Source organism: Pogoniulus pusillus, chromosome 16 (assembly GCF_015220805.1).
Source record: "Pogoniulus pusillus isolate bPogPus1 chromosome 16, bPogPus1.pri, whole genome shotgun sequence".
NCBI lineage: Eukaryota > Metazoa > Chordata > Aves > Piciformes > Lybiidae > Pogoniulus > Pogoniulus pusillus.
In genome coordinates, this window is record NC_087279.1 from 17214275 (window position 1) to 17233814 (window position 19540).

Below are 19540 nucleotides of genomic sequence, written 5' to 3' on the forward strand. Positions count from 1 at the left end.
AACATGCCTCCAGACTGGCATTAGCACTCCGTGGAGCAGCTGATGCCAACATTAGCAAGGGCGCAGCTGCAAGAATTCATTGCTCTGCTGGATGCTGGCAACACAACAGGGTGGGAGCTCACAACTGCCTTTGCAGAGAGGTTTCAGGAGGAGGCAGAGTAAGCAAAGTGACAAACGAGTGACTCCAACGGTATTTCTCTGTTATCACTGCTCACACTGTGTGCCAAGCGTGGTGGGACCAAAGCACAAGAGGCAGGACTACGTTGTAAGACAAAACTGAAGGGCAACTATCAACAACTCTGTCCAGAAACAGGGCAAGGAGCTAGGAAAATCAGCTCCATTCCTGTCCATTTTCTCATTGTGGTGGCATGCTTGGCTATGTGTGGGTCACTACAGGCATAGCAGAGGCTTCACAAGGCTGCCAAGTGTTTAGGAAGCAGTTTGTATTTCTGCAGTGTCACACAAAATTTCTTTCTCTTCCCACACCCAACATTCATCCCCACAACACACAAGTTCAGGCTGCTCGACAAGCTTGTTCTGTTCCTCACTACTGCTGGTTTTGCTGTCTCAGGGCTGACACTTTCCCCTAGGTGTGTGACTTAACATAGAGCTAGGCGCAGCTTGCAAATGCTGGCAGTTGCTCTCCCCAAGGATGGCCTCTGCCCACGACCTCTGGCACTAGGCAGTGAGGCATGAAGAGTTCTATGCCCAGCTCTGACAAACCACACGCTGGGCCTCACCATGTGGTTCCAGGCACACAGCAGTTCTGCCATCCCCAGCACACACCTGACCCAGGCATGCATTCAGGGGGCAAAGGACTAGCTCAGGCAGGGAAAGGATGCCAGGGAAGTGTCTCTGTGGACTGCTCATGGAAAGTCTTGGTAGACAGAAACTCAGTGGGAAGGGTGAAAACAGCCAAAACAGTTAAACAAATACACAGAAGGGAGCTGGCAGATAGAAGAGGCAACATGCAGAGCCAGTTTCAGGCTGAGAGTCATGTGCTAAGCCCCCAGCAGGGTTCAAGCACTGCTAGCTCCCGAGAAACAACCCAGCCGAGAGGACACACACACATGCACATCATCATGACAAACCGCACGGTGTCCACAGCCAGGGACATGTCTGCTTGGCCAGCACAGATTCACAGCAGCCAGATCACAAATTCTCTCAAACACAGGCAACAGGAAGCCAGAGATGCCTTGTGGCCAGGCAAAGCACACTCACTGCAGATCTCTGCTCCATCTTAGAGACAGTTTACTGCTTCTCCCAGACTGGAACCCACTGACAGCTGAGTCATGAGAATGAGCTCTGTAACCCAAGAGTGGGAAAGGAAGATGGGAGGTACAGTGATTTGATAGTCTCCAGGTGACACTAATATTTACAGAAGAGTCCAACACAGGGATCAGTGCTTCCATAAGCAAGCAAGACGTGGAAGGAGCCATCACAGGCAAGCCCTTGGTGGCAGAGGCACTGTTCATGACAGTGTCCTGTGGACAACTGTGTCCTCATATCTATCCATAGTGAAGATGTGCAATAGCTGAGAGACCAGCCCTGACAGTTCCTATTAGAAGAGCAATCACGGGATGGGCTTCTACCCCATGAACTGCTGAGCAGCTGGTCCAGCTTCCAGTTTGTTCACCTGTATTCCTCCCTCCCCTCTGTGGTTGTAGGAATTCCCAAAGAGGAGGAAGCACAGAAGTATTTGAAGACAAATGTATTAAAAATGCACACTGAAAGAAAACTCCCATGTCAACACTGAGCCCATCCTGTCCTCCCTGAACACCTTTGGCTCAGGGCTCCTCCATTGCTGCTCCCAAAACCAGAATCATGGGTACCTCATCCTCACACCCTCAACAAACGGATAAGAGAGATGTTGTTCAGTTTAGGTGCCAGCATTTCAGTCCCACCATAAATTCACATCTGCCAGCTGCACAGAGAGAACACCTGGTAAGGCAAGGGAAGCCCCTTCCCTAAGGCTTCTGAATGCTCCCTAGCATGTATTGAAGGAGCTTTGAATGCCCACACAGATCACCAGTCATATAAGAACTAGTTATGTTTTAGCTCAATTCTTATCCTTCTCTGCTCTAACCCCTTAAAAAACAAACACAAGGTCAACTCATGTGAGAACCTGGGGAAATGTGAGGTGTTGGACACAGGTCTGGAGCTGAGAGGCTGGCTGGTTCACTGAGAATTGAAAGCAGGCTCAATTATCACCCAGCAGGCTGCACACTCACCAGAGATGGGAAAAGAGAATCCCTAAGGGAGTTTGCAATCCAAGGGGTGTGGAGAAGGCAGACAAATCCTTTTTGAATATTCCCACTCCTTGGTCCTTCCCACAGATGAGCCCATAACAACTAGCAACCAAACAAACAGCAAACAGGCCATCTATGTGGCCAGCAATTCTCTCCCTGCTGTGCTTAGCTAAAAGGCAAAATAGCAAAGGAAGTTGCTAAACAGACTTGGCTGAGCATTTAACTTCTTAACTCTGTCCTATTTACAAGGTCTTCGGCAGCTCAGCACTCTCTTAATCCATATGGCACAACACAAGCATGAGAACATGCAATTTAGTCCCTCTGGATGGTGATCTCTGTAGTGCTCCTGGGAGGGCTACAAGAGGGAGGTCTCATCCCACAGGAGCATGTGGCAAAGTGCACTGCTGGCCTCAGAACTGCTGGACAATCAGCTTCCGCTTCACATCCCGGCTGAACCTGTTCATCTTGAACACTTCACTATCATAGAAGGCAGAGAGGTTGTGGATGTTGATCTGCCGAGCCTGGGACGAGGAGAAGGAAAGGGAGAGGTTTATTTAAAACAAGTAAGAACTACATGGTTTTCCACAGCATAGGCTGCATAAAATTTGACAGTCAGCAATCCCTGCTCTGCTCAGTGAGAACCAGAACTGCAGTAGCAAGGGAGACTGCAGGTCAGGAGGAAAGGAGCATTGGCAGAGCTGAGCTGAGCTGAGCAAGGAAAGGATGCTGGCTCAGCATCTGCCTGCTCTCAGCTTGTCCTTTTACTTCCACTAGAGATGGAACATAGCTACCATCCAAAAGCCCTAATACCTCACCCAGTGGGAGATAGTTCTGCACGAGAACTGAGTGCAGGTGGTCACACCAAGCGGGTGCCTCTGGAAGCAGTTACTCTGCACATTCGATAGAATGAACAGAAAAGCAGCACCTAGGAATCCAATACTGCTTTAGAGTCAAGCAAGGTCAATGCATTACACAGAAAGGTAGAGCCAGGAATGCAGCCCCTGGACAAGGATGAGGATGCATTAAGGAGGATGAGTACAGGCCTCAGGAGGGATTGGGGAAGTTTGTGCAAGCAGAGATTTTTCTCCTCATTGCTTCTTCAAATACAAGTTCCTTGGCATCCTCATTCCCTGACTAAGCACCAGTCATACTGCAGGATTTACCACCCCAAAGCCTTACAGGGACACAGGAGAACTGAGGGGAAAGAAGAGAAGAGAGCTGCAGGGACAGACGAGACAGTCCTGACTCTGGGTTAAAATGATTAACATCATTTTTTTCTGGTACCATAACTCAGCAAAGTTACAAGCCTTGAAACATCTCTGGTTCTGACGGTGTAGACAGAGAGCAGGAACAAAGCCAGAGGAGGTTTGCTATGAGAAGCCCATACCTTATCCACCAGGTCTTTCTCTGGGACTTCTATGGTGTCCTGCTGAGCCCCGTAGCGGTTTCTCTGATACATCACCTGCTCTGCAACCAGCTGCTTCAGGATGAACAGCAGCAGCTCATTGTTGTCTCGCTTGAATGAAAGGTAGCGGGAGAATGTCTGGAATCATAGAATCATAGAATCAACCAGGTTGGAAGAGACCTCCAAGATCATCGAGTCCAACCTATCACCCAGCCCTAGCCAGTCAACTAGACCATGGCACTGAGTGCCCCATCCAGTCTTTTCTTGAAGACCCCCAGGGATGGTGCCTCCACCACCTCCCTGGGCAGCCCATTCCAATGGGAAATCACTCTCTCTGTGAAGAACTTCTTCCTAACATCCAGCCTATACCTACCCTGGCACAACTTGAGAAGGGAAAACAAGAGCAGTCAAGAGGGTCAGGAAACATATGACACACTGCAGTCTCCCATGTCCAACATCAACCAACCCACTCCTCCCACAGCCCAAGGGACACCAGAATTACAGCATTGTAACCTGTGCCCTTAGTGTCTCCTAAGGGACTTTGGCCTTGCCAAGCTGCCATCTGTACATGCAGTTAAAACACATCCCTGTGAAGGACATGCTGCTCCTCTGCCTGCTGCTCTTACATCCATTAAAAAAACAATCTCTTGAGGAGGCTCATCACCAAACCTGGAGCCTCTTGGGTCTGGCAGTGCACTACTGTGGAGAGCTGATGCCCACAGGGGAAATAGCAGTGGGAGAGCTAGCCCTGGGGAAGACACAGAGCAGCTTTCCTTAACCCAGACTGCCCTGTGCCTCCTCAGCAGACGCTCGCACTTGGCTGGCTACAGCCAAAGAGAAGAGGCCACGAGCTGTCCAGACTAGGGGCAGACACTTGGAGTGGATAAATGCCAGGCTGTGGCCAGCCAAGAGCTTTTCAGAGCCAGCGCCTGCAACTGAGAGAAAAGGGCAGACTGTGCACTAAACCACAGCGAGTGCTGCCCCTGTGCTTAACCATCCACTGAGGATCCCCATTAAAAACATTACAAAACTGCCTGCCTGCTTGGGCTTGATAACCTGGCAGCAGCAGCAGTGGGAGTCCTATGCCAAAACAGCAGGGAAGGCATCAAAAAAGGGAGCAATGTGGCTTTGCTTTAAATACAGAGGCTCAGTGCACACTTCCTTCTCATCCTCAATGAAAACATAGACATAGAATCAACCAGGTTGGAAGAGACCTCCAAGATAATCCAGTCCAACCTAGCACCCATCCCTATCCAGTCAACTAGACCATGGCACTAAGTGCCTCATCCAGGCTTTTCTTGAACACCTCCAGGGATGGTGCCTCCACCACCTCCCTGGGCAGCCCATTCCAATGGGAAAATCACTCTCTCTGTGAAGAACTTCCTCCTAACCTCCAGCCTATACCTACCCCAGCACAACCTGAGAGTGTGTCCCCTTGTTCTATTGCTGGTTGCCTGGCACAAGAGACCAACCCCCACCTGGCTACAATGTCCTTTCAGGTAGTTGCAGACAGCAATGAGGTCACCCCTGAGCCTCCTCTTCTCCAGGCTGCACACCCCCAGCTCCCTCAGCCTCTCCTCACAGGGAGAGGCCCTTCACCAGCTTTGTTGCCCTTCTCTGGACACGTTTCAGCACCTCAACATCTCTCTTGAATTGAGGGGCCCAGAACTGGACACAGCACTCAAGGTGTGGCCTGACCAGTGCTGAGTACAGGGGAAGAATAACCTCCCTTGTCCTACTGGCCCACTGCTCCTGATGCAGGCCAGGATGCCATTGTTCTACCACAGACTAAAGAAAGGCATTTGTGTAGGGCTGCCTTCAGACTCACTGTGTGGGCTCAGCACCTGAACCCAAAAGGACAGACCTCTTCAGAGCCTGGAAGAGTCTCCTCTCACAGCCAGGGCAGTGCAAGAAAGCCACAGCCAAACCCTCAGGGTCACAGGTGCAGGTAGAGCCCTTCCCCAGCAGGTGCCCACCTTGCGCATGCTCCGCATGACGCTGAACTTCTGCGTGTCGATGAAGCTCTCCAGCATCACCCGAATGGCCATGTTGACATCATCCTCCACCACGTAGTCCCGCAGGTGCATGCGGGCGTGAGCCTCGGCCATCCGGATCATGGACTCGATGTGGCGCACTGTGATGGGGATGCTGCCTGTGGCCTGAGCGGGGAGAGGAGGAAGCGACTCCTTAACAAACGCTTTAAGACATGGGGCAGGGCAGATGGCTTTTGGCCCAGGAAGTCTACTTCACACCGAAGGGAGCCGCTTCTGGCCTTTGAGGACTCTTAACCTAAGGAGGCTCTGCCACCTGCTGGCATGTTCGGCACAGAGAGATACAAGCTCCCACATCGACCTTTTAATTCAGCAGGGGATGAGAAGGTGCTACCTGACGTCCCTCTCTGCCACTGTTCAATGCTGTCCCACAAAACAGCACCCCCACTTCCTCCAGCAACTATTAAGAGGAGTTCAAGAAACAAACAAATTAAAAAGGAAAATAGAATAGCTTTCCAAAGCTCCCTATGGCCTCAACAAACTCCTCCTCCACTTGGACAGCAAGAAACAACCCTGAAATACTGCATGGTCAAAAGAGAAGGGCATTTCTACACTGGACAGCTCCCTGTAATGTGCCAGCAGCATATGGGTCTGAGTCAATGTGAACATCCCCCTCTGGGCCTGCCAGACTGGGTGACAATAAAATGACTTTACCATGGCAGGCACTAACTAGTACACATGTCCAGTCTGCAGATCACCAACAGGCAAGATGCTGCACTTATATGAAGAATCATCTGTTCAGCAGACACTGTAGGATCTGTCTGTCTCTCACAAAACAGTGGTACAGACTTTTATGACAGGAATGGCAAGAACGTGTCAACATAGGCTGGAGCAGTCTCAGGCTGCTCTGCAGCCTAGATACATACTGCTTCCCCCTCTTCCTCAGTATCCTCACCATAGACTCTTTCCTGAGGTCACTGTACATCCTGGCCACCTTGTCCTGGTCCATTTGGTTGAGTTTGGGATGGACCTTCTCTTTGGCATAGGTGATGTATTTCCTCAGGATCTCCTGGGGAAGAGGTTCAACCCCGTACGTGTTGGGAAGAATAACCTCACTGGCATCCCCGTTCACTGCCTCTTTGCTGCCTGGGTGATGCTTGATGTGGCTGCCAACTACGAACCGGGCAAGCATTTCATCCTACAAGAGAGCAGAGGACCAAGAGACATCAGACATTCACTGGACAGCAAAACTCAGCACACAACTGCAGCTGAGCACTCCAACAGCAGCTTCAGAAGCCTGAACTGTACCTGCACAGGGTCCACTGTGTCTCTCACTACACAGAGGATATCAAACCGAGAGATGATGGGCTCTGTCAGGTCCACGTTCTCTGAGAAAGTCAACGAGGGGTCATATCGGCCACCTGGAGCACAGAAACACGGCTCCAAGTCAAAGACAGGCACCAAGCCCAGAGCTCTGAAGCAAGCAGAGAGAGTCTTTACTGCTTCCTTGAACTGGAGAAACCAGGCAAAGGGAAGCTGCACCACGGTTCTCGTGAGAGCAGGGCTCATGCCGGAGGTGTGAGATAGTCCTGTGGTCTCTCAGCACCTACCTATGGGATTGGCAGCAGCAATAACGGTGCAGCGGGCTTGCAAGGATGTGACAATGCCTGCTTTGGAGATGGAAATGCTTTGCTGCTCCATGGCTTCATGGATGCTGGTCCTATCTTGATCATTCATCTGTGAGAAAGCAAGAATGATTTAAACTGTGTATTTCTATAACCACTGCCCAACACACCAAGGAGAATCAGCTCTTGATGCTCTGAAAAAGTAGCAGACTGCACCATGGACTGGTAAGAGTCTAAGCAAACCACACAAGTCTCAGTCAGCTGAGATGGCACCATGAGCTATAATGTCTCCTCGTGGCAGAGGTTACAGCCCCTCCACAGTTAATCCCTCTCAGAGAAATCAAGTTAGGTCTCACCTTGTCAAATTCATCAATCAGGCAGACACCCCTGTCAGCCAGCACAAGGGCTCCTGCCTCCAAAGTCCACTCCTTGCTGACTGGGTGTCTCTGGACATAGGCTGTGAGGCCCACAGCAGAAGCACCCTGGCCAGTGGTGAAGATTGCTCTGTTGGATGCCTTCTCTATGTATTTAAGAAACTGTGATTTTGCAGTACCAGGGTCTCCACACAGAAGCACATTGATGTCACCACGGACTTTGTGTTTGCCACCTACAACAGTAACAGCAGAGACACATTGGCAGCTGAGTTCGTGGCTTGATAGCAGATCTGCCCTGAACACTACCAAGCTGAAAGGAAGGTACAGTAGGCAGGGAACCACTTTACAGGGAAGCTGAGGGAAAAACAGTCAGCTTTGGAGGTGGTCACATGTAAAATAGCATTTCTAACCCTGCTGAATGCACCTTTTTAAGGAGGAGCTGAAAACAAATCAGGACTCCAAAAAGGTTAAACCTCTGAAGGGGCATCAAATGTGACCTCTCAGAGGAGCAGGAATGAAAAGCTCCCCAAGTTTGCAGCAGGAACTTTTTTCAGTCTGGAGCTTCTACTGTCACATCAGAACTTTTAGCATGATGAAAGCAGCTACTTTGATCACAGATATTCCTCTCTCATCAAGACACACAGACAGCTCTAACCACTTTCACTGCAACACTGCAGACAAAGCCAGAACTGTTTCCTTTCGGCTGAGTGAAGCAGCTCCAAATGACACACGTGATACCCACCTGGGTTTTTGGGCTCTCCACCGAAGAGAGCTAAAGCCAAGCCTCTCTTGATATCTTCATGGCCGTAAATAGATGGGGCAATGCTGGCGAAAATCTGAAAGGCAAACCAGAGGAGTTGTCCAGAGAACACCATTGGCCAGTCTGGGCAGCATTTGGCATGAACATCAGCAAGAGGCTCTATCTATGGTTGCTCTTACAATGATGCTGCCTTTGAAAAGCCTTTTATTATCCACAGTGAGGGGGCTTTTTCCAAGGTAACTACCCACCCAGAGTCCTCTAAAAGGTCTTTACAAAAAATGGTGCCCTTGGGGCATGGCAGATTGTGTATCTGGCACTGGAAACTGCTGCCACTGCCCTCACACTCCTGTTGCGCAGAAGGCACATTGCAGAGGCTGTTATCAGCGATTGCAAAGCTGGAGACCTTGATCTGAGGCTTAATTCGCTGCACATGATAGTGGCTCGATGGGCCATGCCACAGATGAATTGTCATCACGGTCAAATACTAAGAACTGGCTTCTTCTCTCAAGGCTGATCTGTTAATAGCCTGATACTGGAGACTACTGACATTCAAGCAGCCCTGGCTCAGTTAAGGTGCTCCAAAGGGGAAGAGCAGTCAAAATAAAAACAGTAGGATCAAAGCAAGAGAAGAAAGTCCCTCTATCACAGATCTTAAACCTGACCCAAATGAGGTTGAACATGGACTAATCCAAGCGCTTTGTTCTTTGAAAGATTGGATTCAGGTCTTAGCATGCAAAGAGAAGCAATGTTAAGATGTCTCCCATAGCTTAAGCTAAGTAATAACAACCCCTTAAGAGGATTGGCGATGTAAGCATCGGGCCCTCTGAACACTTCCCCTACTTTGCCTTCAAGATATACAGAGAAAAGCCAATGATCAGATATAAGCAGCATCTGAACATCTCTCTCCAGTCCTCCAGCCCTGTTCTGATGTGGAAGGCTCAGAGAAGAAAGGGGAGAAACAGAAAGTATTACTCCAAATAGTACAAGGACAGATTCTTATTTACCTCCCTCCTATAACTCACTCTCATCAACAGCTGTCAGAGAGCTACAGAAGACAATTCAGAGGGGTCTGGGACTGCTAAAAGTTTCTTTAACAACTACTTAGACATCTGACACCTTTCCTCACTTCAGGATCCAGCCATCAGGTGGTGGCAGGCCAACAGCAGGAACAGAAGGAAAAGTCTGAGCCTGACTCACCTTCTCTGCAATTTGCTCGTCCTTAGATAGATTCACAATGACTTTCACATCTTCATCAGTCAGTTCTCCAATAGCCAGCTTGTTGTCCTTCTTGGCGATGTGGTTGGCCAGGATCACAGTGGCAAACACTGGGAATCCATTTGCAGTGTTCAAGGAGCCGTCATAGTTGTTGTGGTAGATCCCTGTTAGCTCCTGGGAAGCAGGAAATGGTACATCAGTGCCTGCACAGTGCACACCAGCCCCCTCTTCATGTTAAGATACCAGTCTCAGAAGTAGCTGCCCAAATGCATCTGAGGACAAGCCCTCCCCACATACATTCCTGTGATGCCATTTTCCAGGTTTCAAAATGCTCTGTGCTCACCCCATACCTGAGACCAACAATGCACTCACAATCTCATCTCCTGGCTTGCAGCTATCAACCAGATCCGCAAGGAGAATGGCGTCCTTGGAGCGGGGCAGCCTGCCGGCAGCCACCTTCCCAGGGCTCTCCTGGATTTTGATGCGCTGGTAGTTCTGGTAGACTGTCTGCAGCAACAAAACAGAAGTTATCCATCAAGCCTGGCTTTCATCAGCACAGCCCAAGCCTTTCAAAGGCACCTCACACTACAGAAGGACTATCCAAAGATTTACTGTATTGTGATTAGAAAACTATAGGTGTGGGAGGGTGGAGGCTACAAGGAGTAGTTCCAGGGTGTGACAGACAACAAGAGGGGCAATAAAACACTTTGCCACATCCCATGGCTGCATTTCAGCCTGGTGCAGCTTATCCACTCAAATACTGGAGCTGTTTCTGGGAGGAGGATGCTCCACTTGTGACAAAAGTGAGAAGCTCCACATCAAGGCTTTTGCTATTGTCTTCTAGTTTCCTTAGCTGGCTGATCAGGGAATACTGACCTGAGTTGGGAAGGAGGAGGGCTGGATGGTCTGTTTCTGCATTTCTACAACATAAATATGCAACTCTCTACCACAGATGATTGTGGCAAGATTCAGCCCACACTCAAAATGAGAAAGTAAATGAGTTTTGGCTGCTAAACTGGGCTAGTTCAGGTCAAGAGCTCAGATAACATCTATTTTCACAGACCCCTAGGTACAACAGTAGATATCTCTGCTGGCACCAGGCCTTTTCCAGGATCTTTCCAAGGCCAGACTGGGAAGAACAGGTAGCACAGCAACCTAGGCAGAATGAGCAGATAGCCCCATCCAGGCAAGTGCATCTCTTACCTGTTCCATGTTGATTTCAAAGGGGCCAAGAGACTGACACTCTGGACAGGAACCGGGTTTCACCTCCTGGTTCTGGGACTGGAAAAAGGGTCCTAGGACAAAGCTGCACTTGCTGCAGTTGTATTTAACCATGCTGAGCTGGGGCAGGACTCCTGTGCAGCTTGTCACTACTCCGCTGGTCCGGATCAACTGATTCAGGTGCAGTTGCCTGAGGAAAGACAGAGAGATGCTGGATGCCTGCAGGGCACAGAAGGCAGAACACTCTACAGAAATACTCTTACTATAAGGCACAACTCTCACAAGCATAGGAAAAAAAAACAGTTATCAATAGTTTTCTGGCAGGCTTTGTGCTTTACTTTTCAGAACACTCCAAGTTCACCCTTTATGTGACCTTCTTGTGTGTGATGTGACCCACACATCCTGTTGGACTTATCCAGAGCTTTAGCTTGCAGACTAATTCTGCAGAGCATTCCGAAGCCTGCTGCAGAAAATTCTGCTGCTTACCTGAGTGACCGCAGCTCTTCCACCAGAGGGAGGTGGGAGATACGGACATGGATCTCCTGGGCAATACGGTCATATTTGGGGTACATGGCCAGCACCACTTCCTTGGCTGCTTCATCAAAGATCTTCAGCATTTCTGCTGGGGCCTCAGGTAGAAAGTAGGCAAGCACATGTTCTTGGGCTGCCAGGTCCTCGTAATTCACTACCAGACTCTCTCTGTTCTCTTAAGGAAAAGATAAGGTGAGGTGTATTTTCAACCTGCTGACTCCTCAAGGAATATGCAAAAGACAGCCAGAGCAGACAACCCTGTATCCTGCAGGATGCAGTTTGCATTTCCTGACAAAATATTTAAAGGTCATCAACTTGAAAATGGGCACAAAACAAAAATTCATTGCACTGACAAATTCTTCATTGGTACCAAACTTGTCATCGCTCCTCTCCAATTCAGCAATTCAGACATTTCCCAGGCTGAGTGCTCCTGAGACTCAAAAACCTCAGTTCAACACACAACTTTCCCACAGACTTCAAAAAAAACCAGACATTAACAGCAGAGACAATTAATGCTGAATGGCTAGCAAAAATACTCTGCAATTTAAGTTCCTGGAAAGACACAAGATAAATGCTTTTTATTTCTTATGTAAGTTGCATAACACTGACCCTGATACACTCCTCAAGCTTCTGGAGCTTCTGCCTCAACACAAAGAAGAAACACAAACGATTGCAGTCACATGAGCTGTTCATAGATGTGACAATTTCTGCTTTTAAAATGTATCAACATCAGCTTTAACGACTGCTTCTTCTGGCAGCGCCTGGTCACAAAACAAGGCTGCAATGCTGACATGGTTTTCAAAGTCATAGGGTCTGTTTGTGTCCCCTCACTCGATCATCCAGTTTTCAGTGTGAGAAAGTAACTGGCACAGACAGCAAGCAATTGTTGTCTCTTTCAGATCACAAGCTTGCAGACCACTGTCTGCTGCCCCACATACTCTTTTGCTAAAGCTTCTACAATATGAATATTAATGAGTAACAAATGCCAGAGGCCTTCTAATTAGTCAGCCAGAATCAAAGAAGAGAATAGACATGTTTCCATTATTCATTTACCTCCATCAGCATCTGAGTTTCTTAAAGTGCTGATTCAATGTCTGGGACAAACAGGGCAGGCAAAAGAAAAAAAATCCACTTATGGACTGAATCCCTGCAAAGCATCATGACCTGCATCAAGAGGAGGGAAGCCCCAGTCACCCAGCTCTACCTTTGCACATGTCGCTGATCCTTTCCTTGAAGACATTGTGCCCATTGTCATCCACATGGGTCTTCAAGAAGTTCTTGAAACGGTGGTAGATCTCAAGCCGGGGAGCTGCCATGGAAACCCACTCCCTCACCGAATGCCCCTTCATGTCTTCCAGATTCTCAATGCTCTCTATCATGTCTTCATCTTCCTCTTCGATGCCATCGGCAGCCCGTTCTGCAAGCCGCCTCTTCCGCGAAGGGCGGTCTTCATCTTCATCGTCGCTATCTAAGGGTTGGAAGGAAGAGTTGTTAAAGACAAAGACATGAAAGAATTGGGATTCCCATTCTCGCTCTTTGGCTCAGTCATAGTTGAGTTGCATGGCTGTGGAAGCAAAGAAGTCAGAGTCTGGATTACCACCTAAGAACCATTCCAGGCCCAGCCTAAATCTAGTTCTAGTTCAGCTTCTATATCTTCCACAACGTAGCTGAAGACTTTAGAGAGGTAAATAACAAGATTTATATGCAACAATATCCAGTTATGTCCATTAATGCACTGAGAGAGGAAGGCCAAGGAATAGGCTTCTAAGCACATGAAGTGCCCTGCAATCCAGCCCAGTAGTCTCTGTAGGAACACCAGCAAACTCCAGAGCACACACTCAGAAAAATACCAAACCCTTGACACAAACCCAGGATCCTGACTTTGTTTCAGCAGTGAACATGTGACCAGAAGAACATCAAATGAGCTCCTAGGAAGCCTGAATCAAAGAGATCATGCACTGGGGAGCCCACCCACAGAAATTGCACTATGAACCCCAACACAGCACAGCTTCAGGGACCTGTGCTTTCTGAGTGCGACCGTCTGGCTTCCCCAAAAGAGCCAAGTTACAGTCAGTGACATGGAGATCAGCAGCCCACTGGGTACAGCCCATCTGCACCTACCGTAGAGCAGTCCCCTCCTCATGCGGCCCATGCCCTGCTCCAGCTCCCGGTCTCGCTGCCTCATCACTCGCTCTGCAGCTTCCCGCTGACTGGCCGTGAGCTCCTCCACATCTTCATCGTCTAAGGCCAGTCCCTCTGCTTCGTAGACATCCAGCTCGGGAATGGGGCGGTAGTCCCTAGTGCACACACAGAGCACCGAATGAGGCCAGGCTCCAGAGAGTGTTTCTCCAGCCCTTCTCTGGCTACTGCTGGGTAGGTGTCAGGACAGTTGCTCCACCTCAAGACTGAACATGTTGAGCAGGAAGGCACTTCACAAGGCAAGATGCCCCAAACACAAAGGGCTCCAGCACCATGGTTATGAGTGTCATCATTCAAGCTTTTGTACAGTAAAATTTACCAGCAGTGGGCAGGCCTGGATGAGTAAGGAAATGCTATAATTCATGCATGTAAAAGAAGCTGGACTGGATGAACATCACATACCCAGGGAGATCCCAGTTTAATCCACATTGGACCATGATGCCACTTTACTCCCAGCATGCAACTTGCTTAGTTCTTCCAGGACACAGATGACACCAGTCCCTGACCCTCTTCGTCCTCCTCACCTCAGCTACCAGCACAGCAGAAGGACCCTGCCATCGCTGAGAACTCTCCTGCCGCGAGGTCCCTGTCGTTGCTGGCTGCATTGGCGTCCAAGTAACACAACTCCAGACAAAAGCCCGCACAGAAGCTGGCTCCCGCCGGTTTCCTTACCTTTCCATCCCTTCCCCTATGAGTTCTTCCCCTTCTTCCTCCTCTTCGGGGAGCCCCTGGGTCCCCAGAAGCCCTTCAGACTCATCCTCGAAGGGAGGCAGGTCCCGGCCGGGGCTGGAGGTGAAGGCATCACCCCGCCGTGAACTGCGCACCGGGCTGGTGACCGCCGCCTGCGATTCGGACGAGTCCTGTAAGAACAGGAAAGAGAGGATAACAGGGGGAGCTCGGGCACGCTCCTCTCAGGCGCCGGGCCGTGTGGGGCGAGAGCAGACAATGCTTCCAGGAGCCTCCGCAGCGAAAGCGGTGGTCAGAGAGGGGCGACACTAGCGATGAGCCTCTACTCCAATGCGGGAAAAGGTTTAGAAGAGTTCAGCCCTCCCTGCAGGCGGCAATGGCCGCGAACGGGAGAGCGCGGGAAAAACTCATCCTCCGAGTCCGCAACAGAGTAGCGGAGGGGACGGGATCCGACCCCCACCCCCACCCCGCCCGGCTTTTCTCCGGTGCAGCACGCGTGGGAAATGTCCCTCAGCGTTCCGGGTGTCCCCGGCAAGCGCAGCCCTCCTCAGCCGCTCCCGCTTTCCCTCTGGATCCCCTCCGAGCCCCGCTCGACCGCAGTGCCAAGGCTCCCGTGGCGGGGAGGGCTCGGGATGTGCACCTCCTGGGGCTGGCACCTCGACCCGCCCCGCGCCGTTGCTTCGGCCCGGCCCGGCCCGGCTGCTCACCGCCATCTCCGCCGCCTCTTCCTGCCCGGCTGGATTCCGCGCGAAAACAGACCCACGTGGTCTGCAAAAGCGCGCGAAAGCTCATGAATAATAAGCGCCGGGGCGGGGCAGGCCCCGCCCCGTGACTGTCGGAGAGGCGGGCAGGGGGCAGGCGTAAAGCCACTGGCGGGCAGCGCCGCCGACTTCGGGCTCCGGGTGGGCAGCAGTGGCCAACTTGGCAACTTTTACCAAACAACTGTCAAACATTCGTCTGCGGGGAAGGACTTGGCGTGCTGCTGGGTGAAAAGTTGGACATGAACCGGCAGTGTGGGCTCGCAACCCTGACGGCCGACTACGTCCTGGGCTTCATCTGCAGCAGCTTGCGCTGCAGCTCCAGGGAGGGGATTCTGTCCTCTGCTCTGGTGAGACCCAAACTGCAGTGTTGCGTCTAGCTCTGGAGTCCTCAGCACAAGAAAGACATGGACCTGTTGCAATGGGTCCAGAAGAGGTCACAAAAATGATCAGAGGGCTGGAACACTTTCACTTTGAGGACAAACCGAGAAAGCCAGGGCTGTTCAGCCCGGAGAAGACTGGGGAGACCTTACAGTTCTTACAGGGAGATAAGGGAAATAGGAGAACGATAGGGACAACTTTTTTTAGCAGGGCCTTTTGTGACAGGAGAAGGGGTGATGGTTTTAAACTACTAGAGGGGAGATTTTGATTAGCTATAAGGGAGATTTTTTTTTTTTTTTTGCAATGGGGGTGGTGAAACACAGACATAAATTGCTCAGTGAGGTGATAGAAACATTCCAGGTCAGGTTAGGCCAGGTTCTGAGCAAAATGATCTAGTGGGAGATGTCCCTGCTCATTGGAGGGACCAGATGACCTTTAAAGGTCTCTTTCAAAACAAAGTATTCTGCGATTTGGGCATTTCCCTCTGGGCTTGAGGGGTGCCTTCCTGTCAGGATCCTAAGTCACGAAAGAGATCCTACTGGGAATTCCTGTGTCCATGTTCTCACGTCTGCCTCTTTTGCAGCTGAAATCAAGTCTCTTTTGACCTTGTTTGCCACTGACCCACAGGCCACCTGTTTGGGGCACTTCTATTCTGCATCACACTGAAACTACAGGAAATGGGAAGGGGGCTCTGACATTTGGGGTTTATTTTGGTGCAAGTCCATATGTAGTAACAGTAACGAGAAGCTAGATGAACAGTTCTGAAGAGCAGACACATCTGTCTCAGTTGCTTGGTGCAGCAAGCAGTGTCATCTAGGAGAGCAACTGAAAACGAACACCTGTTTCATAGAAAGTGGGAGAGGAATCTAGAGAGAGAAAAGAAGGAACAGGCCAGCAGGTGGTTTGGATTTTGGAGATCTGTCTTCTCTGAAGGGTTTCTGACCACTATCAGGCTATTTCTGCTCTTGGCTGCACACAAGTGTGGGATAGTAAGCCTGAAGCAGGAGACACCCAAAGTAAAAGTGACTAAAGAGACAGCTGACAATCAGACCTGAAAGGGCTCTTCCAGAAGCCCAGCTGAGTGATTCAGCCTGGTACCAATATAGCAAAGCAGGAGCACCACGATATAAATAAGAGTGTCTCAGCCTTTTCTGTGTGACACATGATGGGGAGCTGGCTGATGCTCGAGTCACATAGGCACAGGGAGTACCCAGAGATATTCCACCTGTAGGCTACTAGAGACCATGATGCCTTTAATGGAAGGCTGCTCAGGACCTGCATAAGGTGGGGCTCTCTGACAAGGCACAGCTGACATGCTGTGATGAAACGGCCTCACCACAGGGTGCCACTGTCTCTCCAGGCAGTGGGCAGCTGCTGGATGGACAGATAGCTCCTCTCTCTGTCCTTCCTGGAAGACACATGTGCCACGTCCATTTTTTCACTGCTTTATTTGGGTGCCAGCTACAGGTGGTCCTGTGCTTCAACTTAGGTGCTCAGTGTCTTTGAGAAGACATGAGGTTGGGCAGTTAAAACACTAAAACCAGCTAGCCACCATGCATTGGACAGGGCTCCTTCTGCTGCTCTAGAGATGATGCACCAGGGCATGCCAGAAAGCTGAGATGCATATAGGGCCTGGATGGCTCACTGGGGTAAACTCAGCTGAGCACCAAAATCCTGACTGTATCAAAACACATCAATAGAGTTTTGCAGACTGGTGGGTTACAGCACAGGAGCAGCCCTGGGGACTGAATTCCCCATGAAGAGAAGGGTAGAGACACAGGAGTACAGCCCATGTGGTGTCCTGCAGTACAAACTTATGGCTAATACTAGAATCCAGTTGGTTGGTAGAGCAACTCTGAGATAAGACAGACACATCTGCCTCTGCAGTTACTCAGCACCTAAACAGCAAAGCAATTTTGGATGAGAAGTAATGCCCCGTCCAACAGACTGATCTAACAAAAGCTGGAAGAGTATTTTACACAGATAAAATGTCCTAGAAGAATGGAATGTGGTGATGATATGAGGGTGTAAACCTGTCCTGGAAACCATGACTGTGTCTTCTGCCTCCAACACCTGCAAGGCAGGTGACCTTGCCAAGGAGAGCAGACCACAGCTGGTACAGCAAGTACAGCACCAGGTGCCAGCTTTCCTTAGGGCTCTTGGGGTTATACCAAAGTTGGTAAACATCACCTCTTGTCCTGCTTCAGCCATGCAACACCAAGTGGCATAGTGAGGGCAAGGGGAGTAAGCTCCATCATTTTCACGCACTGCGTGGAAGAGATGGTACAGAGAACAATGATTCTCAGCTGAAGTGGGAGGACATGTGGAACTAAGGTGACAGGGCAGTCCTTGGAGGTGGAAGTTGTGTTTGCAAACACCATGTTTGGGCTGAAGGGCATGGCTTGCAAATAAGGGGAAATAAAAGTTTTATGTAAGTAGTGAGGAAGGCAGGATCTAAAGCATCGTGGTCCTTGCAGTGGCACCCAGCAGTCTTCTGCCTGAGATACAGCTTTTGGATCTGGTGTTCCAGAGTGAATCAGATGGAAAGAGCAGGAGGATTGGAAAGCAGAATATCTCCTTCTGACACAGTTATGTGGGAGGTAACATGTTTAATTAGTTAGTGCCTGAGGCTACAAGGGAGAAGACATGGATTTTGCTCTTGGCTCTGTTACCAAGGCATTTTTAGGCAGAAGCACCACACCTTTATTTAAACAGAAGTGTCTCTTCTGTAACTCAGAGATGCTGTTGCTTGCTGAGCTTCTGAGCTTGGACTCCTAAATAGAACATGTCAAAATATTGCAACATCTGATTAACTTAAATGGCAGTGTGAGGTGAGACAAGCTAAGGACCAGCTACTCCAGATGTCATTCCAAAGGCATGATACCAGCATAAAAACCTGGTTCAGCCCAGTGGAAAATCACAGGAATAGGGCTAAGGCAGGCAGCACAGCCTCGGGGTATGTACCCTCCATGAAGATTGTTGCAGTGAAGCTCAAAAATGAAAACTAAGAAGAGGATCAAGCAGACTTAAGTTGAGAGAGATGTACGCACATGGTTGACCTAAAACTCTCTGTGCATGCTGTTTACTAGAGCAGGGAACACAAAGTTGATCAATATAGGTATCTTCTAAAGAGGTGTAGTCCTTGTATAATAAATTTCAGCTTAGCAAAGGCCTTGCACTGCTACAGAAGCAATCTCTAAAGCCCAGAGTTTATCTTCCAGTCCTTGAAATGACTCAGATAACATGAACTGTTCACAGTCAGACAGCTCTTACTGCTGAGAATAATCTGCTAATCTTTAGCCAGTTATTTCCTTTAATTTCCTTTTTAAGTCTTGACTAATTTGTCCCAGTCATTTCCCTGTTTTATTATACTGCAATATCCTTTTCTTGGCCTATTATTTGCACCTCCACAGCATGCTAATTATTTATCACGTTTCCCTTTAGCTGCTCTTATCCAAGTCACGCCAGGTTAGTTCAGTAAGCTTTAAACTTTCCTTAATAGCCAAACTGTCCTGGTTGTTAATCCTTCTGTCCTGTGGGGACTCGATTATAGGATCCAGGCCATGGAAGATTACAAACTCCCCTGCCTTGCAATCAGTAATTCCTAAACAGAAACCCCTTATTCTCCTCTCCATGGAGGTGTGTGACGAGTACAGAATCACAACCCCAACAGTTGGGGGTTGGACTCGATGAGGGAGTAGGACTTGATGATCTCCTTGGGTCCCTCCCAACCCCTAACATCCTGTGAGCTGTGAATTAGCTAATACTTTGGGTTGGAAGGGACCTTTTGGAGATGTGGCTTCTACCACCTATCTGGGCAACCTCTGCCAGTGTTTACCACCCCCACTACAAAAAATGTTTTTTTTTCCCTTGCATCTAGGCTAAATCTCTTCTTCAGTTTAAAACCACTGCCTCCTGTCCTGTCACAACAGGCCCTGCTAAAAAGACTGTCCCAAACTTTCCTGTAGGCTTCCTCCAAGTATGTAAGGCCACAACAAGGTCTCTCTGAAACCTTTTCTTCAGGCTGAACAACTCTCTTAGCCTGTCCTCACAAGGAAGGTGTTCCAGTCCCTGGATCATCTTCGTGGCCCTTCTTTAGACCCACTCCAGCAGGTCGATGTTTACTCCATGCTGAGGACTCCAG

The 19540-nt window shown here is 49.6% G+C and overlaps 1 protein-coding gene across 1 annotated transcript; it reads right to left on the minus strand.

The window, feature by feature from the left end:
• Positions 1–1696: 1696 nt before the first annotated feature.
• Positions 1697–15016, minus strand: MCM2 (minichromosome maintenance complex component 2). The gene is made up of 16 exons (XM_064156811.1): positions 14965–15016; positions 14243–14430; positions 13493–13668; positions 12576–12839; positions 11327–11546; positions 10823–11030; positions 9992–10126; positions 9602–9793; positions 8387–8480; positions 7627–7877; positions 7256–7382; positions 6954–7066; positions 6601–6843; positions 5631–5813; positions 3637–3792; positions 1697–2770 (listed from the first exon to the last, which is right to left on the minus strand). The coding sequence occupies exons 1-16, from the start codon at positions 14968–14970 to the stop codon at positions 2660–2662; spliced, it is 2667 nt and encodes an 888-aa protein (XP_064012881.1). The 5' UTR covers positions 14971–15016; the 3' UTR covers positions 1697–2659.
• Positions 15017–19540: the final 4524 nt, after the last annotated feature.